This window comes from Xenopus laevis, chromosome 2S (genome assembly GCF_017654675.1).
Source record: "Xenopus laevis strain J_2021 chromosome 2S, Xenopus_laevis_v10.1, whole genome shotgun sequence".
NCBI lineage: Eukaryota > Metazoa > Chordata > Amphibia > Anura > Pipidae > Xenopus > Xenopus laevis.
Window position 1 is genome coordinate 51,287,139 of NC_054374.1, and position 23,013 is coordinate 51,310,151.

The 23,013-nt window shown below is 39.8% G+C and overlaps 1 protein-coding gene across 3 annotated transcripts in view; it reads left to right on the forward strand.

Annotated features, from left to right (window-relative positions):
* The window catches only part of mid1.S (midline 1 S homeolog), a 161,395-nt gene that overhangs the window by 38,091 nt on the left and 100,291 nt on the right, over window positions 1-23,013 (forward strand). For all 3 annotated transcript variants that reach the window (XM_018249236.2, XM_018249234.2, XM_018249233.2), the window contains one exon: window positions 19,596-20,314. In XM_018249236.2, coding sequence (XP_018104725.1) covers window positions 19,652-20,314 — 663 coding nt within the window. In that variant the 5' untranslated portion in view covers window positions 19,596-19,651. The remainder of the gene's footprint in view (window positions 1-19,595; window positions 20,315-23,013) is intronic.

Genomic DNA, 23,013 nt, shown 5'->3' on the forward strand with positions numbered 1-23,013 from the left:
CTCTTTTCAGTGTCTTAAAACGTAGATTTAGGAACTGCATTATCATTTTTTGTGCAGTTTTAAGTTATTTGTTGAAAGTCCTTGCATACGAAATAACTTTCAAAACAGGATTTTGTCTGTAGGCTGTATGTATGAACAAGGCTCTAATATAACTCAGAAATGGTGGTAAAGCAACTAAAAAAAATTAAATTTTTCTGCACTAGTGATCATCTATTTTTTGGTAGATTTTGCCGCTAAAAAGACGCCCATAGACTCCAAGGGGTGAAAAAAATTGTTGTAAAAAAATGCAGCAAAAAATTTTTGTCGCACATCAAAGACGAATTTTTAGTTGATTCACAAATCTTCATCAAAGTGAAACGTGTCAGATTCGCCCATTATTACTTAGCACCATAGCCTGAAAAAACTGAAATGTTTACAGATAAATACATTTACTGGTAAGGGATCAATTAGCCAGAATGCCTGGGACCTGGTGTTTCCCGCCCACCATCCACCTGCAATTGCCTGCACCGGCCTACCGGCTTCCTTTAATAGACCTGCGCCGACCTGCCCAAGACATCACAAAAGGTGTTGGGCGAGCAGGTGCAGCGTCTATAAAAGAAGAAGCCAGAAGCAGTCCAAGGTGCTCAAGAGCTCAACCCGGACCAGCCCGCAACCCGCGAAGAGGAGTGCGAGGTTGGCCCGAACCCGCCTGACCCATGGGTGTCGGCACGACCCGCACATCACTAATATACAGTATTTATGACTGTAAAGATGCTCTAAATTGACAAAACATTGTCTTCCTATTTAATATTATGGTGATGTATTCAAAAAAAGTACAGGGATAACTGATCCCATACCTGTATATAGAGCAGAGCTTTTTCCATTTACAATTGCACATTCACAGTTTACACAGCTCATGCAGTCTTTTTAAAAGAAATAATATGCTATTATCCTGACTGTGTCTTCTGAAACAAGGTACTCATTTTGCATGTTGCAAGTGTGAATCAGCTGTATCTACATGTGTTATTACATGTCCAGAGTAGCACAACTCTGTATGTTTTTGTTAATGTGATTTGCTATTAAATATGTAGGTGACAGCATGATTCCAATATACTCGTGCTTCAAAACTGTTGAAGCATTAGGGGGGAAAATCTTCTCTGATCCCTATCCCACCCATGTAATTAGATTGGTTGCTTGGTCAGTCATCATGTGATTATTTGTAATCTGGTATAACCTTACAAACCCTCAGTTTCTTAACTTAAATGTTTACTGTTAAAAAAAAAGTAGGAAATGGTTGCATACTATCTAACCGTGTTTATTTGCTATTGTTGTATTACTGTCATTGAGATTGTAAACTCTAAGGAGCAGGGCCAACTTCTTCCTGTACCTCTTTGCAAGTAGCCCTAAATCTTGATATATTTCAATTTATTTATTGCAATGCTTCCTGTGTAAACTATTGTTGTTATGGTATGGGATCCCTATTCCAGATACTCATTAATCATAAATCTCCGAATTAAGAGAAAGCCATGTCCCATCATATCATTTACGTTTTTAAAAATTATTTCCTTTTTCTATTATACATAATTTAAAAAAATAAAACTGTGTCTTGAACTTTATTCCAACATAGATATAATTCATTCTTATTGGAGGCAAAACACTCCTATTGGGTATATTTAATTTGTTGACGTTGAACCTGAAACAATAGTGAACCAAATTACAGAAAGACCCCTCATTTGGAAAATGTCAGGCCCCACGTATTCTGGATAACAGGTCCCATACCTGTATTAAAAATATGTATAGTTCTGTACCATATACTGTCGTTTATACGATTACCAATGCATACGTATTATCCTGCCAATACAAACTTCTGCTCGTAATTTGCACATATTAACCATGTGATATTTAGGGTCAATGGCACACAGGACTTTTTGTATGTTATGTGTTTTGCTAATGACAATTAACTTTACTACAGGTGGGAAGGGAACTAGAGACATTTTCTCACCTGTGGTAGCCCTGGTGTATTGCCCTAAATGTTCCTCTTTTCTGAGAAGAAAAATACAAATTTGGTGATTCATTTCCTTATCATAAAAATTCTGTGATGTAATATTAATTTAATATGTGTTTTTGCATATTTTTGAATACACATGTCCAAGAAAATTACATCTCACTTTGGTATCAATTGAATGGAAAAATAGCTGCTATATGGTTTAGCATCTGAGACTGCAGAGAATGGTATTTCTGAGCTATACCCTTTTGTGAGAAATGGAAAGTGAACAAGGGGCTCTTTAATAATTGGGGATGACCCCCAGGGCACAACGAGATGGGGGTCATCATCATCATTTCATCATCATGCAGTAACTGTTGAATAAAGATTTTCCCAGATACTGCATATTTATTTTATTCAGCTGATAATTTCTATAACATAGTCCAACTTCATCTCAAACAAGAGGCACAGGAACAATCTGTCTTTAGCTATTAAAGGGATCCTGTCATCGGAAAACATGTTTTTTTTCAAAACACATCAGTTAATAGTGCTACTCCAGCAAAATTCTGCACTGAAATCCATTTCTCAAAAGAGCAAACAGATTTTTTTATATTCAATTTTGAAATCTGAAATGGGGCTAGACATTTTGTCAGTTTCCCAGCTGCCCCCAGTCATGTGACTTGTGCCTGCACTTTAGGAGAGAAATGCTTTCTGGCAGGCTGCTGTTTTTCCTTCTCAATGTAACTGAATGTGTCTCAGTGGGACATGGGTTTTTACTATTTAGGGCTATTCCACACGGGGAGATAGCGACGCGTTTGCGGTCGCGGCGACAAAGCGCCGCGACAGTCGCCGCGACCGGCGCAGGCGACAGTTTTGTATGGGCGCCTATGTAAAAACGCCTGTGCTAACCACACGAGGCGATGCGCTTTTCAACAGTCGCCTGAAAATGCCTCGCCAGGCTTTTTCAGGCGACTGTTGAAAAGCGCATCGCCTCGTGTGGTTAGCACAGGCGTTTTTACATAGGCGCCCATACAAAACTGTCGCCTGCGCCGGTCGCGGCGACTGTCGCGGCGCTTTGTCGCCGCGACCGCAAACGCGTCGCTATCTCCCCGTGTGGACTAGCCCTTAGTGTTGTTCTTAGATCTACCAGGCAGCTGTTATCTTGTGTTAGAGAGCCGCTATCTGGTTACCTTCCCATTGTTCTTTTGTTTGGCTGCTGGGGGGGAAAGGGAAAAGGGGTTGATATCACTTGCAGTACAGCAGTAAAGAGTGATTGAAGTTTATCAGAGCACAAGTCACATGACTTGGGGCAGCTGGGAAATTGACAAAATGTCTATCCCCATGTCAGATTTCAAAATTGAATATAAAAAAATCTGTTTGCTCTTTTGAGAAATGGATTTCAGTGCAGAATTCTGCTGGAGCAGCACTATTAACTGATTCATTTTGAAAAAAAAATGTTTTTCCCATGACAGTATCCCTTTAACAAACTCCTTTCTTAGGCGAGTCCAGTGATGCGGGCCGGGACTTTATAAGTGGACAGCAGATTCTGGACCCTCCTGGTAGAGTAAAGTAAGCATGAACTAGATTTGGGGTAGATAAGGGCTTAAATGGGCTGGCCAAGGACAGAAAAAGAAGGTAATCAGTTTACCGGCAAGTAAATTTCTGGTAAATTTGTAAGAATGGCCTCGACCTTGGCTAGTGTTTGACCAGCTAGGCTGCTAAAATAGACTAGGCCTTTGTAGCCTTTCCACATATCCAAGCCTTATAAGAGCATGGTGGTTGGGAATGGTTACAAAAACATAGTACTGGTTCTGAAGCTACCTTTGGGCATTCTCTTTACTTATATTGTTATCCATAATCACTTCTTGCTAGTGACCATTTCCAGTAACAATGTTACTAATATGTGTGTGTTCAGTAGAATGAACCAAACCCCAATAAAACAGTTAATATGTTATTAAACATACAATGTAAAAAACACAAATGTGGGGATTGGTTAGTTCCCTGAGGTTGCAGTGAATATAATTTTTGTACCATGTACAAAAACTACAATATTGTAGGTATGTGAAGCACTCAAAACATCAGGATAAAGGTGGCCATACACGGATAGATCCGCTCGTTTGGCGATGTCGCCAAACGAGCGGATCTCCCTCCGATATGCCCACCTTGAGGTGGGCAATATCGGGCTGATCCGATCGTGGGCCCTAGGGCCCAACGATCGGATCCTAGCGTTCGCCAAACGGGCGGTCAGATCGCGGGACCGCATCAACGAACAGATGCGGCCGCGATCCGACGGGATTTTTAATCCCATCCGATCGAGATCTGGCCGACTTTCGGCCAGATCTCGATCGGGGAAGCCCGTCGGGGGCCCCCATACACGGGCCAATAAGCTGCCGACACGGTCTGTCGGCAGCTTTTATCGGCCCGTGTATGGCCACCTTAACTGCAATTAAACTTTTATTGTGCTTCCACACGACATGTTTAGGGCACACAGGCCCTTTCTCAAGTGTGTACAGCCAACAGTGAAGTGAACATCTTTATAACACTACACACATAATTGAAGGCAATTAACTCATCAGTCCTTGTCCTTGTTCATGGCTAAAGCTGGCCATAGATGCAAAGATCCGATCGTTCGAATCCTCGAACGATCGGACTTCCCCATCTCCCTACCTGCCATTAACCATTCAGATCAAAAAAAGTAGAAAAGAACAGATCAGCCGATGTTCTGCCCCTGACAGCAATCGTACGAAAGTTATGTCCGACAAAAGCTGGTGACAGTCTCCCACTGAAAAGCGTACGATCGGCAATACATGCAGAGATATTATCGGCAGCCGACAGAAATTTTTGAACCTGTCCAATCGACCAAACGACCGATCTCCGCCAGACGAAAATGTCGGGACTCTACACACACGGTCCGAAAATCGAACGAATCCTCGATTCGTATGATCGGATCTTTGCGTCTATGGCCAGCTTTAGAGAGTTTTAAAGGGGTTGTTCACCTTCCTAACACTTTTTTCAATTCAGGTGTTTTTTAGATTGTTCCCCAGAAATAAAGACACTTTCAATTACTTTCCATTATTTATTTTTTACTGTTTTTCCAAATCTAAGTTTAAAGTTGAATATTCCTGTCTCTGGTGTTTGAGTCTGGCAGCTCAGTAATTCAGAGGCAGACTCTAAACTGTTAGCATTTTGCAACATTTAGTTGATAGATTTCTCAGGCAGCATATCTGGAGTAATAGCAACTATTGTATCAATTCTAACAGCTGCCTGTAATGAAACCCAGAGATTCAGCTCAGCAGGGACAAAGTTAAGAAATGTATCAACTAAATGTATCCATTTAGAACAGTTTACAAGATCGGCGACCCCCTCCCAGAGCTGCTTCAGAAGGTGAAAAATTACACTTTACACTTCAATATTAGAAAAACAGTCACAAATAGAAAATAGAAAGTAATTGGAAAAAGTAGTTTATTTCTGGTGATCTATCTGAATACAAATAGTTGTTTGAAGGTGAACCACCCCTAAAAGTAGCATTTCATTTGCTGTGCCTCTGTGCAAAGTCCAAATGTGAATGAATTTAAAGTCCATATTTAATAGCTTAATCAATAGCATTCTCATACCTACAATATTGTGATACTATATAGGATGTCAGAGACGGAGCACCCAGGGAACCACCACAAAAACTAACATAAAAATAAAGGCTAATCTGTGTAAAATTTTCTTCCTTACATAGTTAGTTACATAGTTAAATCAGGTTAAAAGTTCATCAAGTTCAACCCCTCCAAATGAAAGCCCAGCATCCACACACCCCTCCATACTTTCACATAACTTATATGTACCCATTCCTATACTAACTATAGAGTTTTGTATCACAATAGCCTTTGATATTCTGTCTGTCCAAAAAATCATCCAAGCCATTCTTAAAGGCATTAACTGAATCAGCCATCACAACATCACCCGGCAGTGCATTCCACAACCTCACTGTCCTGACTGTGAAGAACCCCCTACGTGGCTTCAAATGAAAGTTCATTTCTTCTAGTCTGAAGGGGTGGCCTCTGGTACGGTGATCCACTTTATGGGTAAAAAGGTCCCCTGATATTTGTCTATAATGTCCTCTAATATACTTGTAAAGTGTAATCATGTCCCCTCGGAAGCGCCTTTTTTCCAGAGAAAACAACCCCAACCTTGACAGTCTACCCTCATCCCACTAACCAGTTTAGTTGCACGTCTCTGCACTCTCTCAAGCTCATTTATATTCCTCTTAAGGACTGGAGTCCAAAACTGCACTGCATACTCGAGATGAGGCCTTACCAGGGACCTATAAAGAGGCATAATTATGTTTTCATCCCTTGAGTTAATGCCCTTTTTTATGCAAGACAGAACTTTTATTTGCTTTAGTAGCCACAGAATGTCACTGCCCAGAATCAGACAACTTGTTATCTACAAAAACCCTTAGATCCTTCTCATTTAAGGAAACTCCCAACACACTGCCATTTATTGTATAACTTGAATTTATATTATTTTTGCCAAAGTGCATAACCTTGCATTTATCAACATTGAACTAATTTTCCAGTTTGCTGCCCAGTTTCCCAACTTAGACAGATCACTCTGCAAAGTGGCAGCATCCTGCATGGAACCTATAGTTCTGCACAATTTAGTATCATCAAAACCTAAACTGTTAAAAGTGAGTTTTAATTGTGCACTTTTAAGAAGTGCTTGAAAGTGTCGTAACTTTTTGGTGCAAACTATAAAATTTGCTAACAATTCACTAAACAATTTGCAAAAGCTATATTAAATTCACACAAACCTTTTGCATTGTGAATATTTTTCCCATTACTGACTTTTATTACAGTCCCCCATCACTGTTGAACATTGCCAACAATTTACCAATTTGAAAGGGACTATAATGCACCAAGAAAGTTGAATGAAAATCGCAGCAAATGTAAACAAGTATTTTAACATTTTATATGTAGTGAGATATGAGTGGGGATGCCACACTTCACATTTTAAAGGAGTCATTCTCCATATATACCAGATCAGTACAGTTAGATAGTATTTAGGGGTAAGGTGTGTAATGTTTGGGGTTCACAGTTGTGTTTACCAGATGGTGAGGTTTAATGAGTGCAAACTGATGTTTTTTTCTTGATCCACTTAGTACACATAATTTGTGTTTTCTTAATGAGTTCTTAGAGACAACTTGACATAAATGTTAAATTACTGTCAGTGGTTCAAAAGAATGTCCTGATTTTCGAGGTTGATGATGAGCAGACTAAGTGTGACTTCCAGTTGATCATTTTGTGTTAAAATTCTTTAATTCCCAAAGGTTATATATGACCATGGGAACCATTTCCTGTTTCTTTAAATAAGGTATTAATTGATTTACTGAGAAAACCCTTGTTTGGATTGAATTGAATTGCCAAGCTCTTGCTAATGAGAGAAAATCTTAATGAACCATTGTAATATGGCATTTGGCTTTTGTTTAATTTTCCCCATATAGTGTGTTCAGTGAGGTGCAGAGCCGGAGAAGACAGGAGGTCATACTAACGGAATAACTGTGTAGCGCTGAGCGTTGCAGCTGTGCAATCTGGTGCACTTGTTGCTTGCATATAACAAACACTTATATATATTGCTCTCTGAGGTACATATCTGAGAGTGTGAAGCACCGTTGTTGCTTCTGCCTCACTGACCTGTCTGCTCAAGGCAGAAATGCGTCTTTGATGGGACCAGAGTCAGGGAAAGCTGAGTAGGGCGACTCATTGCCAAGCTATTCCTTTCTCCCAGTTGGAAAAGTGAAGCAGGAAATAAAGCTTCATTTGTTCTGTGTTATGCCGGAAAAATCTAATCATAAACAGTTAAAAGCTCATCTCTGTGCTTGATGCAGGTGTGAGCCAAATTTACTGTCCTGGTGATTATTACTTCATTAACTTGAAATTTCTACCATATCACTGGATGTACAGTCATATGAAAAAGTTTGGGAACCCCTCTCAGCCTGCATAATAATTTACTCCACTTCAACAAAAAAGATAACAGTGGTATGTGTGTCTTTTATTTCCCAGGAACATCTGAGTTCTGGGGTATTTTTGGAAAAAAGATTTTTAGTGAAGCAGTATTCAGTTTATGAAATCAAATGCAAAAATTTTTGTAATTTGAATACATGTAACTGCTCAATACTGATTACTGGCAACACCAAATTGGTTGTATTAGCTTGTTAAGCCTTGAACTTCATAGACAGGTGTGTCCAATCATGAGAAAAGGTACAGTATTTACAGTAAGCTGACCAATTGCAAGTTGTGCTTCTGTTTGACTCTCCTCTGAAGAGTGACAGCATGGGATCCTCAAAGCTACTCTCAAAAGATCTGAAAACAAAGATTGTTCAGTATCATGGTTTAGGGCAGGGGTCAGCAACCTTTACTATCAAAAGAGCCATTTGGCCCCTCTTCCACTAAAGAAAAATAGTCTAGAGCCGCAAAACATAACACAGCTTATAAACTTTTAAAAGTTTTAACCTTTTTTTAATTTTAACTGTAACAGAATACAACAAACAGAAGTGCAGTGTGCATGTGTAAGCCTACTTTGATATAAATTAAACACTGAATAGCCCTATTAAATGCTAGTGTTCTCATCTGTTTATAGGCGAGGGCTATAGACGTCATTAACCTTTTACCTGCCAAGAACGTAGGTACTACGTTCTTGCAGGGAAAAGCCCTAACTGCCAAGCACGTAGTACCTACGTTCTTGGCTGTAAAGGGCTCCCCTCTGCATCTGCGGCGATTGCCGCTTCAGCAGAGGCTTCCGTTGGTCTCCCCACCCCCTAGGCAATGAGCAGAGGGAGAGGAGGGGGAGGTCACGTGGGTCCTGCGACACGATCGTCGCAGGACCCGTCTACAGTTATGGAGACACGTGTCTGCACTTGTACTGCCTCTCCTCTCCTCTGCTCCTCTCTGCATCTGCGGCGATTGCCGCTTCAGCAGAGGGATCTGTTACACTCCCCACCCCCCTAGGCAATGAGAGGAGGGGGAGGTCACATGGGTCCTGCTGCGATCGTCGCAGGACCCGTCTACAGTTATGCAGACACGTGTCTGCTCCTTGTGCTGCGTCTCATCTGCCTGTTCCAGCCAGCCTGCTGCTTCCTGCTGCGTGCACTCTGCTTTAGGCCCCCCCTTAGCTGCCCAGGACCCTGCTGGACATCAGAACTGTAAGTAGCATTTATTTTACAGTTATACATACATTTACATACTAATTACATGCATGTACAAATACACAATACACATTTTACTAAGTTAGCTTTATTCTTTTTCTTTTCAGGCTTTTTTTTTGTTGTTGCAATTTTGTATATGTCAGAATGTGTACTTTACAAAAATATATGTTTTTGGGGGGTCTTGTGCTGTTAGGGGGTCTTGTGGCACAATATACAGTCACTGCTTTATGTTCACAGTAGGCGAAAAGACAATTTTCAGAAATGTCATAAAAACCGCTGCCTTAGCGTAACTTTGCAGTAGGATAGTTTGGAGTAGAAAGACATAATTACCTATTTTGTATTCGTCAGAATGTGTACTTTCTAAAAATATATAGTTTTGGGGGTCTATGCTGTTAGGAGGGTATTGTGGCTCAATACGCTGTCACAGGCCATTCTTCACAGAAGGTGAAAAGACAGAGAAGAAAATTCAAATGCACTAATTTTATTTGGGGGTCCGCACATGCCAGCTGCTTTGGTATACCTATGCATATTGGGCATCAAACTGTTCAGTAGACCTGTGGCGTCAATATTTAGGGTGTTTTACAATTCTATATAAGAAATTGGGTGAGATAAATGCGGCCAATTGCAATATTTTTAGACAATTTTCAAAAATGTCATAAAAAACGCTGCCTTTAGCGTAGCTTTACAGTAAGGCAGTTTGGAGTAGAAAGACGTAATTACCCATTTTAGATTCGTCAGAATGTGTACTTTCCAAACATATATGGTTTTGGGGGTCTATGTGCTGTTAGGAGGGTCTTTTGGCAAATAATACGCAGTCATGGGTCATTCTTCACAGAAGTTGAAAAGACAGCGGAGAAAATTCAAATACACAATTTTTTGGGGGTCCGCACATGCCAGCTGCTTTGGTATATCTATGCATATTGGGCATGAAAATGTTCAGTAGACCCTTGGCATCAATATTTAGGGTGTTTTACAATTGTATGTAAGAAATTGGGTGAGATAAATGCGGCCAATTGCAATATTTTTAGACAATTTTCAGAAATGTCATAAAAACCGCTGCCTTTAGTGTAGCTTTACAGTAAGGCAGTTTGGAGTAGAGAGACATAATTACCCATTTTAGATTCGTCAGAATGTGTACTTTCCAAACATATATGGTTTTGGGGGTCTATGTGCTTTTAGGAGGGTCTTTTGGCAAATAATACACAGTCATGTGTCATTCTTCACAGAAGGTGAAAAGACAGATAAGAAAATTCAAATGCACTAATTTTATTTGGGGGTCCGTACATGCCAGTTGCTTTGGTATATCTATGCATACTTGGCATGAAACTGTTCAGTAGACCCTTGGCGTCAATATTTAGGGTGTTTTACAATGGTATGTAAGAAATTGGGTGAGATAAATGCGGCCAATTGCAATATTTTTAGACAATTTTCAGAAATGTCATAAAAACCGCTGCCTTTAGCGTAGCTTTACAGTAAGGTAGTTTGGAGTAGAAAGACATAATTACCCATTTTAGATTCGTCAGAATGTGCACTTTCCAAACATATATGGTTTTGGGGTCTATGTGCTGTTAGGAGTGTCTTTTGGCAAATAATACACAGTCACGGGTCATTCTTCACCGAAGGTGAAAAGACAGAGAAGAAAATTCAAATGCACTAATTTTATTTGGGGGTCCGCACATGCCAGTTGCTTTGGTATATCTATACATATTGGGCGTCAAACTGTTCAGTAGACCCTTGGCGTCAATATTTAGGGTGTTTTACAATTGTATGTAAGAAATTGGGTGAGATAAATGCGGCCAATTGCAATATTTTTAGACAATTTTCAGAAATGTCATAAAAACCGATGCCTTTAGCGTAGCTTTACAGTAAGGTAGTTTGGAGTAGAAAGACATAATTACCCATTTTAGATTCGTCAGAATGTGTACTTTCCAAACATATATGGTTTTGGGGGTCTATGTGCTGTTAGGAGGGTCTTTTGGCAAATAATACGCAGTCACGGGCCATTCTTCACAGAAGGTGAAAAGACAGCGGAGAAAATTCAAATACACAAATTTTTTGGGGGTCCGCACATGCCAGCTGCTTTAGTATATCTATGCACATTGGGCATCAAACTGTTCAGTAGACCCTTGGCGTCAATATTTAGGGTGTTTTACAATTGTATGTTACAAATTGGGTGAGATAAATGTGACCAATTGCAATATTTGTAGAAAATTTTCAGAAATGTCATAAAAACCGCTGCCTTTTTCGAAGCTTTGCAGTAAGGTAGTTTGGAGTAGAAAGACATAATTACCCATTTTAGATTCGTCAGAATGTGTGCTTTCCAAACATATATGGTTTTGGGGGTCTATGTGCTTTTAGGAGGGTCTTTTGGCAAATAATAAACAGTCACGTGTCATACTTCACAGAAGGTGAAAAGACAGCGGAGAAAATTCAAATACACAAATTTTTTGGGGGTCTGCACATGCCAGCGGCTTTGGTATATGTATGCAAATTGGGCATCAAACTGTTCAGTAGACCCTTGGCGTCACTATTTAGGGTGTTTTACAATTGTATGTAACAAATTGGGTGAGATAAATGCGACCAATTGCAATATTTTTAGACAGTTTTCAGAAATGTCATAAAAACCACAGCCTTTAGCTTAGCTTTGCAGTAAGGTAGTTTGGAGTAGAAAGACATAATTACCCATTTTAGATTCGTCAGAATGTGTACTTTCCAAAAATATATAGCTTTTAGGGGTTACCATAACTTTTTGTAGCTTTTATCCCATATAAAACTGGTAATGTTTGGAAATTAGTGTAAATGTAAAACATCAAAAAAGGATGCAAAAGGTAGATTCTGGGGTCTTTACATGCCATGTACTTCGATAATCCTATGTACATTGGGCATCAAACTGTTCAGAGGACCCCAGGCTTTCATATTTGGGGTGATTTATCTTGATACCTAATAGTATGTATGAAATAAGGTGCTGCAGGTGGAAGTTTTGAGGTGATTTTTGGAAATGTCCCTAAAATTGGCAAATTTAGGAAAGATTTGCGGCTTGGTGCTTTGGGGTAGAAAGACATGCATACCCAATTTAGATTCGGGGGAATGTGTACTTTCTGACAATATATAGTTTTCTGGGGTGAACGTACTGTTTCCTACCTTTGCCCACCCCAAAATGATGTAAATGTGTTGATTTTGCAGCACCTGAAATGATAGACTAAATGGGGGTCTTCCTTTTGAGGCCCCTATATGCCACGTGCTTAGGTACACCTATACATATTGGGCATCAAACTGTTCAGTGGACCCTAGGCTTTCATATTTGGGGTCATTTGTCTTGTTAACCAATAGTATGTTCGATATAAGATGCTGCAGGGTGGAAGTTTTGAGGTGATTTTTGGAAATGTCCCCAAAATTGGCAAATTTAGGAAAGATTTGCGGCTTGGTGCTTTGGGGTAGAAAGACATGCATACCCAATTTAGATTCGGGGGAATGTGTACTTTCTGAAAATATATGGTTTTCTGGGGTGAACATACTTTTTTCTACCTTTGCCCACCCCAAAATGATGTAAATGTGTTGATTTTGCTGCACCTGAAATGATAGACCAAATGGGAGGCCTTCCTTTTGAGGCCCCTATATGCCACGTGCTTAGGTACACCTATATCTATTGGGCACCAAACTGTTCAGCGGACCCTAGGCTTTCATATTTGGGGTCATTTGTCTTGTTAACCAATAGTATGTTCGATATAAGATGCTGCAGGGTGGAAGTTTTGAGGTTGATCTTTGGAAATGTCCCCAAAATTGCCAAATTTAGGAAAGATTTGCGGCTTGCTGCTTTGGGGCAGAAAGACATGCATACCGAATTTAGATTTGGGGCAATGTATACTTTCTGAAAACATATGGTTTTCTGGGGTGAACGTACTTTTTTCTACCTTTGCCCACCCCAAAATGATGTAAATGTGTTGATTTTGCAGCACCTGAAATGACAGACCAAATGGGGGGTCTTCCTTTTGAGGCCCCTATATGCCACGTGCTTAGGTACACCTATACATATTGGGCATCAAACTGTTCAGCGGACCCTAGGCTTTCATATTTGGGGTCATTTGTCTTGTTAACCAATAGTATGTTCGATATAAGATGCTGCAGGGTGGAAGTTTTGAGGTGATTTTTGGAAATGTCCCCAAAATTGGCAAATTTAGGAAAGATTTGCGGCTTGGTGCTTTGGGGTAGAAAGACATGCATACCCAATTTAGATTCGGGGGAATGTGTACTTTCTGACAATATATAGTTTTCTGGGGTGAACGTACTGTTTCCTACCTTTGCCCACCCCAAAATGATGTAAATGTGTTGATTTTGCAGCACCTGAAATGATAGACTAAATGGGGGTCTTCCTTTTGAGACCCCTATATGCCACGTGCTTAGGTACACCTATACATATTGGGCATCAAACTGTTCAGTGGACCCTAGGCTTTCATATTTGGGGTCATTTGTCTTGTTAACCAATAGTATGTTCGATATAAGGTGCTGCAGGGTGGAAGTTTTGAGGTGATTTTTGGAAATGTCCACAAAATGGGCAAATTTAGGAAAGATTTGCAGCTTGGTGCTTTGGGGTAGAAAGACATGCATACCCAATTTAGATTCGGGGGAATGTGTACTTTCTGACAATATATAGTTTTCTGGGGTGAACGTACTGTTTCCTACCTTTGCCCACCCCAAAATGATGTAAATGTGTTGATTTTGCAGGACCTGAAATGATAGACCAAATGGGGGTCTTCCTTTTGAGGCCCCTATATGCCACGCACTTAGGTACACCTATACATATTGGGCATCAAACTGTTCAGTGGACCCTAGGCTTTCATATTTGGGGTCATTTGTCTTGTTAACCAATAGTATGTTCGATATAAGATGCTGCAGGGTGGAAGTTTTGAGGTGATTTTTGGAAATGTCCCCAAAATTGGCAAATTTAGGAAAGATTTGCGGCTTGGTGCTTTGGGGTAGAAAGACATGCATACCCAATTTAGATTCGGGGGAATGTGTACTTTCTGACAATATATAGTTTTCTGGGGTGAACGTACTGTTTCCTACCTTTGCCCACCCCAAAATGATGTAAATGTGTTGATTTTGCAGCACCTGAAATGATAGACTAAATGGGGGTCTTCCTTTTGAGGCCCCTATATGCCACGCGCTTAGGTACACCTATACATATTGGGCATCAAACTGTTCAGTGGACCCTAGGCTTTCATATTTGGGGTCATTTGTCTTGTTAACCAATAGTATGTTCGATATAAGATGCTGCAGGGTGGAAGTTTTGAGGTGATTTTTGGAAATGTCCCCAAATTGGCAAATTTAGGAAAGATTTACGGCTTGGTGCTTTGGGGTAGAAAGACATGCATACCCAATTTAGATTCGGGGGAATGTGTACTTTCTGACAATATATAGTTTTCTGGGGTGAACGTACTGTTTCCTACCTTTGCCCACCCCAAAATGATGTAAATGTGTTGATTTTGCAGCACCTGAAATGATAGACTAAATGGGGGTCTTCCTTTTGAGACCCCTATATGCCACGTGCTTAGGTACACCTATACATATTGGGCATCAAACTGTTCAGTGGACCCTAGGCTTTCATATTTGGGGTCATTTGTCTTGTTAACCAATAGTATGTTCGATATAAGATGCTGCAGGGTGGAAGTTTTGAGGTGATTTTTGGAAATGTCCACAAAATGGGCAAATTTAGGAAAGATTTGCAGCTTGGTGCTTTGGGGTAGAAAGACATGCATACCCAATTTAGATTCGGGGGAATGTGTACTTTCTGACAATATATAGTTTTCTGGGGTGAACGTACTGTTTCCTACCTTTGCCCACCCCAAAATGATGTAAATGTGTTGATTTTGCAGCACCTGAAATGATAGACTAAATGGGGGTCTTCCTTTTGAGGCCCCTATATGCCACGCGCTTAGGTACACCTATACATATTGGGCATCAAACTGTTCAGTGGACCCTAGGCTTTCATATTTGGGGTCATTTGTCTTGTTAACCAATAGTATGTTCGATATAAGATGCTGCAGGGTGGAAGTTTTGAGGTGATTTTTGGAAATGTCCCCAAAATTGGCAAATTTAGGAAAGATTTGCAGCTTGGTGCTTTGGGGTAGAAAGACATGCATACCCAATTTAGATTCGGGGGAATGTGTACTTTCTGAAAATATATGGTTTTCTGGGGTGAACGTACTTTTTTCTACCTTTGCCCACCCCAAAATGATGTAAATGTGTTAATTTTGCAGCACCTGAAATGACAGACCAAATGGGGGGCCTTCCTTTTGAAGCCCCTATATGCCACGTGCTTAGGTACACCTATACATATTGGCCATCAAACTGTTCAGCGGACCCTAGGCTTTCATATTTGGGGTCATTTATCTTGATAACCAATAGTTTGTTTGATATAAGATGCTGCAGGGTGGAAGTTTTGAGGTGATTTTTGGAAATGTCCCCAAAATTGTCAAATTTAGGAAAAATTTGCGGCTTGGTGCTTTGGGGTAGAAAGACATGCATACCCAATTTAGATTCGGGGGAATGTGTACTTTCTTATAATATATAGTTTTCTGGGGTGAACGTACTGTTTCCTACCTTTGCCCACCCCAAAATGATGTAAATGTGTTGATTTTGCAGCACCTGAAATGATAGACTAAATGGGGGTCTTCCTTTTGAGGCCCCTATATGCCACGTGCTTAGGTACACCTATACATATTGGGCATCAAACTGTTCAGCGGACCCTAGGCTTTCATATTTGGGGTCATTTGTCTTGATAACCAATAGATTGTTTGATATAAGATGCTGCAGGGTGGAAGTTTTGAGGTGATTTTTCTAAATGTCCCCAAAATTGGCATATTTAGGAAAGATTTGCGGCTTGGTGCTTTGGGGTAGAAAGACATGCATACCCAATTTAGATTCGGGGGAATGTGTACTTTCTGAAAATATATAGTTTTCTGGGGTGAACGTACTGTTTCCTACCTTTGCCCACCCCAAAATGATGTAAATGTGTTGATTTTGCAGCACCTGAAATGATAGACTAAATGGGGGCTTCCTTTTGAGGCCCCTATATGCCACGTGCTTAGGTACACCTATACATATTGGGCATCAAACTGTTCAGTGGACCCTAGGCTTTCATATTTGGGGTCATTTGTCTTGTTAACCAATAGTATGTTCGATATAAGATGCTGCAGGTTGGAAGTTTTGAGGTGATTTTTGGAAATGTCCCCAAAATTGGCAAATTTAGGAAAGATTTGCGGCTTGGTGCTTTGGGGTAGAAAGACATGCATACCCAATTTAGATTCAGGGGAATGTGTACTTTCTGAAAATATATGGTTTTCTGGGGTGAACCTACTGTTAGTGGAATGTTTGGCCTTGAAATCAGAAGTATGCCGTTTTGTGGAGCGGTGCTTTGGAAATTTGCTAGTGTACTGCTTGTAGATTTTGATCTATATAAGTGAGAAATCTCAATAAAACTATATATATTTGGTATTGTTGCGTTCAGGAGACATAGACCTTTCCAAATCTGCTGTGTTCTCGTACATAAAATAAATGATGTTTCTGATATATGTAATTGTACTATGTGAAACCTGATTTTTTTCATTTTATTAGGCACTTTGAAGCCTATATTTTTTTACAGAAGTTGAATTACACAAAAATTCTAGCATATTTTGAAAGCTCAGGTTGTCCTGAAAAAAAACATATATTGTTTCCCTGGTTAAACTAAAAGATCCGCCCAGGAAAGGCTCTTAAAGTGAAAGAGTACAAAATGTTCAAAAATGGTCTGGCAATAGAAGTAACAAATCAGCCAAATTGTCTGGCAGCGAAAAGGTTAAAATATGCGTCACATCCACGTCTATAGCCCTCGCACCTGCTGCAGCTGGACTCTGGAGGCTTCTCTTGTCTTGAATGTGTGACCACAGTAAGGACCATGATGAATCATCTTGCTGCGGCTAGGTCTTGCCTGTCTCTCCTGGGATGTCTATACAGCCCTCGCACCTGCTGGTGGCTTCCTGAATGTTCAATCGCGGTAAGCTAACCGTTAGCTTACCGCGGTCGCACACTCAAGATGCCGCCAGCAGGTGCGAGGGTTGTATAGACGGCATGACAGGCAAAGCCGCAAAACCGAGCCGCAACAAGCAGGATGAAGAGCCGCATGAGGCTCCGGAGTCGCGGGTTGCCTACCTCTGTTTTAGGGGAAGGCTACAAAAAGCTATATCAGAGGTTTAAACTGTCAGTTTCAAATGTAAGCAATGGAATCAGGAAATGGAAGGCCACAGGCACAGTTGCTGTAAAACCCAAGTCTGGCAGGCCAAGAAAAATAAAGGAGCTACATATGCGGAGGATTGTGAGAATAGTTGCAGACAACCCAAAGATCACCTCCAAAGACCTGCAAGAACATCTTGCTGCAGATGGAGTATCTGTACATTGTTCTACAATTCAGTGCATTTTGCACAAAGAACATTTGTATGGCAGGGTGATGAGACTTTACATATGTGCAATGTTAAATCTCTAGAGAAGTAGTTAATAGGTTAATTGGAAAATTCAATTTTCCTCTCAATCTAATCCAACTGTAGATAAAAATACTTAAAACTACATAAAAAATATAATATATATGTATTTATCTTTCACTTCAATTCAGCCATCCAAGGAATTAAGGAAAATGTATCCCATAGTAAAAAAAATTTTTTTTACATCAGTATAGGTATGGGAGCTATTATACAGGAAGCTCAGGCCCTGAGGTTTTAAAATAAGGTTTTCCTGTACTTTGTTTCACCATATATTGTCTACTAAAACATTCCAAACAGTAAATAAATACAATGGAATTGTTTTGCCATCAATATGGTGTTCGATTAGTTTAATTAAGTCAAGTATAAGGTGTTCTTTCATTAATAAAAAGAAAAAGGAATTGGGGGGGGGAATATAAATATTTGTATAAAATTCTCTTTGGCTGATACCCTTCCTATAATGTTCAGCTTTCTGATTACCGGTATTCAGGATATGAGATCCAATTCCTGTACTCAGTGTTGGACTAGGTTACCTGGGGCCCACTGAAAAATCCAAGCCAAGGCCACCTCTGCCATACCACCTGCCCTTCCACCACCACTGATTATTGCATAATGCAATTCACTGCCCTACATGTGATGCACCAGTGCACTACTGTTAGCATAATGTGCTTCTTTGCTTAATGTGCTTAGGAAAACAAAAACATTTATCCATCTCCAACATTTTTTTTACAAGGGAAACTCATTTTTCTTATGCACTCATCATTGCCAGTTCTTCTGACCCGCAAGCTGCTTTTGGCTTCTTCTTGTCAGTCTGTTTGCACTGCAGGAGAGTGGGCTAACGGTTAATACATTTCCCAGGTATACACCACTCCTATTTCGTTCCTACTAGGGATGCACCGAATCCAGGATTCGGTTGGGGATTCAGCTTTTTTCAGAAGGATTCGGATTTGGCGAATCCTTCTGCCTGGCCGAACCAAATCCTAATTTGCAAATGCAAATTAGGGGCGGGAGGGAAATCACTTGATTTTTTGTCACAAAACAAGGAAGTAAAAAATGTTTCACCTTCCCACCCCTAACTTGCTTGACGAATCATTTCGCAAAATAGTGGATTCGGTGAATCCCTAGTTCTTACGTAGCTACTTTAAATTTGTATATATATATATTTCTTATGTCATGAATAGTTTAAGATGAATAATTATGAAAGTGCTGAGACACACAACCAAGTGCTAGCTGTGGGTGGAGTAGTTCTTTCCTGCCATTGACCAGTACTGTAGCTGACAATTTAGGAAATAAGCTACATTCAAATCAATTCATAAACAAATTGATTTCTTTTGGAACATTTGAACAGATTCAAGTTACAATTTTCTAGCTAGAGCAAGCTACATTGCCTAGAGTCTAATTGGGCGTCCTAGCCTTGATACTGACACTAAAAAGTTTTCAAAATATTTACATTAAAAATTACCTATAGAGCACGTTGATCATTTTTCGCTGATAGTTCTGCTTTTGTAAGTAATTGTTACTTAAAGTTCCTAAACCTGTCAATTAGAGTTTCTAATGCTTACGCTCAGAATCAGTATCAGTAGTATAATGATATTTATAAGAATATATTTGTGAATTAATAAATTCACAAATATGGCTATTAAAGTTAACATTTGATTATGCATTAGATGTACCTTAACATCACTCTTCCTTCAGATCTGATAATTTTACTACAGTTGTTTTGACATTACACAAATGTTCTATTCTTAGAGCAAAATTCCATGCCCATTGTTAGATGCTTAATTGATCCTAGAAAGCAATAATTAGACGCTTAATTAATTCTAAATAAAAAGTTCATCATTGTCCATTGAAGGATACAAAGTTGACATCCCCCCCATGGCTGACCCCTCACTCTCTATCGTCTAATCAGATTTTATATTGTGTTTTCCAGATAGCTGATCAGCATCCCTTGATTTCGCTTACTACACAGGAAAGCTTTGTCTAAAGATGGAAACACTGGAGTCGGAACTGACCTGCCCTATCTGTCTGGAGCTGTTTGAAGATCCACTGCTGCTGCCTTGCGCTCACAGCCTGTGTTTTAACTGTGCGCATCGCATCCTTGTTTCCCACTGTGCCAACAACGAATCCATAGAATCTATTAACGCCTTCCAGTGCCCCACATGCCGTTATGTCATCACACTCAGCAAGCGTGGCTTAGAGGGGCTAAAGAGGAACGTGACTTTGCAGAACATCATTGACAGATTTCAGAAAGCCTCAGTGAGCGGACCCAATTCTCCTAGTGAAACGCGCCGAGAACGTGCTTACGATACCACTAACAGCATGACATCATGCGAGAAAGTAGTCTGCCAGTTCTGTGATCAGGACCAGGCAAGGGAGGCTGTGAAAACGTGTGTAACCTGTGAAGTTTCATATTGTGAGGACTGTTTAAAAGCTACTCACCCAAACAAGAAACCATTCACTGGTCACCGTCTAATTGAACCCATCCCAGATTCTCACATAAGAGGGTTAATGTGCCTGGAACATGAGGACGAAAAAGTTAATATGTACTGTGTGACAGATGATCAGTTAATCTGTGCCTTGTGTAAATTGGTTGGGAGGCATCGAGATCATCAAGTCGCTGCGCTTGGTGACAGATACGACAAGCTAAAGGTAAGAAAGTGGCAGTTAGATTCAGTAAGAATGTGTTTACTTGTCTAGAACAAGACCAAAGGAGGTGTGGGTATTAGAGGCAATATAATTTCAAAGTCAAGTGCAGGATAAGTAGTTTGGTATTGTCTGTATGTTGGTATGTATTTTGTAGAGGAGAGAAAAAGTATAAAAGCATTTTAAAGGATTCCATTTTGTAAGGGTAGCTTGGCTGTAGTCTTCTGCTGTCTGCATTTCCCTGTAATTTCTGATGCGTAAATAAATGATTATGATAAAGTTATTTTAATGCCATGAATATAAAAAAGGCTTTAATGATGTATAGGGTGTACATAGGAAACAGAAAAAAAGTTATATGAAACCAGTGTCGGACTGACCCACCGGGATACCAGGAATACTCCCGGTGGGCCAAAGTGTCAGTGGGCCCTCATGCTGCTAAACTTTTGGCCTATTTCATGGCCATTCCCTATTATATGAGAACAAAGAGGCTAAATAGATGGAATAATAGATTATAGTATGTAAAGAAAACAAACTAGGAGAATAGAGGTTGATTGAGGAGATGAAGAATATTAGTACTGAGAGTGGGCCCCTGGTCTAAGGTTTGATGGTAGGCCCTGGCCTAAAGTTTTTGGGTGGGCCCCTGGTGTCCCAGTCCGACACTGTATGAAACTATAATAATGTTTAGCTTCTAATAAGCCTAATGACTTCTAGGGGCAGATTTATCAAGGGTTGAATTTCGAAGTAAAAAATACTTTGAAATTCGACCATCAAAGTGAAATACTTCGAATATCGAACGATCAGACGATTTTACTGCGATGTATGAAGACTAAGAAAATGGTTGTAGAAGGTCCCCATAGGCTAACATAGCACTTCGGCAGGTTTAATTTGGCAAAGTATTGAAGTCGAAGTGTTTTTTAAAGAGACAGTACTTTGATTATCGAATGGTCGAATATTCAAACGATTTTTACTTTGAATCGAAGTCAAAGTAAATTCAAAGTCGTAATATCCTATTCAATGGTCGAAGGATCCAAAAAATTACTTTGAATTTCAAATTTTTTTACTTCGATAAATTCCCTCAAATTCACTTCGACCCTTGATAAATCTGCCCCTAGGTCTTGCAAACTTATGACATGACTAATAAAACTGTGTAAATTGCAACAGGCTACAAGGCTCAATTATAATGAATTCAAGTTCCAAGCAGCATGTTTTAAACCCCTCTCGTTTCTTAGACTTCCAGTGCTCACTAAGTAGTATCTGTCACAGTTTTCGTATAATACACAAATATGGGTACAATTTAGAACATTCAATAAACAGAAAGTGAATGGCAACACTTTTGGGTGTCCCAATGTGTAAGGCATGAATAATGGCATTTGCTTCTGATTTGCATGTTGTTTGTCACCTTTATGGATTACTGCCAGGTCCAGACTTCTGGTGATTTCAGGGTTTCCTATCATCAGAGCAGGCTCAGTAGGAGCATTGGTGTTTACAGGACGTTGCTCGAAGCATGGATGAGGTCAGATACGTTTGTGAATAACATAAATGCACGCTCATTTTGAGGTGCTGTTAGTAGCTTGCTGGAAAAGCTTTTGGTTGTTTTCTTTTGATGTATTACTACTTGTCCAATGATAACCAAGGAACGTGATGTCAGGAAGCCAGAAGTAGTAGCTGATAATTTCTGTGTAAAATAAGACAAAAATTTTGAGAAGCAACCAGAATTTGCCAGATTCCATTTGATGAGAAGTTTATCGTCTAACTCAATTCTAGATTGTCATATAGAGCCAGATGCAATTCAATGAAAAAAAACTTGTCAAGTGAAAACTCTATTGAAGTCAATTGCAAAAAACTGGGACCGAATTAGGAGAAACATTTGTTTCTCCTTAAACTGAAACTCGTTGTTGGATTGCTTCACACAGATCAGCTGCTATTTCTGCCTAACAACAGGTTTCTTTGTTTTCATTGGTAGTCCATAAGTTTATATAAAGATTGATAAAGTTCTCTCTGCCCAGTATTTGAGTATTACTGTACCCTTAAGGACTTGTTGACAAATATATAATATATATAAAATATACTGAACCATGAATATTCTGTAAATTATATCCTTATAAACAGTACTAAGTGATGTCATCAGTTATAATTAGTGCTAAGTGGTGTAATTTGTGTCATTAAAAAAAAATTAATGCACCCCCTATTATAAAATATGAGAATATTTAAAGTCACTCAGGTGTTCCATCTTGCTGACATCCTTATATGCTATAATATGTGGTACATTATTTCCTATTTTAAGGGATATTGTCATGGGAAAAATATATGTTCCAGCAGAATTCTGCACTGAAATCCATTTCTCAAAAGAGCAAGTAGATTTTTTTTATATTTAATTTTGAAATCTAACATGGGGCTAGACCTATTGTCAGTTTCCCAGCTGCCCCCAGTCATGTGACTTGTGCTCTAAAAAACTGCAGTCACTCTTTACTGCTGTACTGCAAGTTGGAGCAAAATCACCCCCTCCCTTCCCTCCCCCCAGCAGCCTTACAACCAGAAGCAGCTCCCTAACACAAGACCACAGCTGCCTGGTAGATCTAAGAACAGTACTCAATAGTAAAATACAGGTCCCACTGCGACATATTCAGTTACATTGAGTAGGAGAAACAACAGCCTGCCAGAAAGCAGAACCATCCTAAAGTGCTGGCTCTTTCTGAAAGCACATG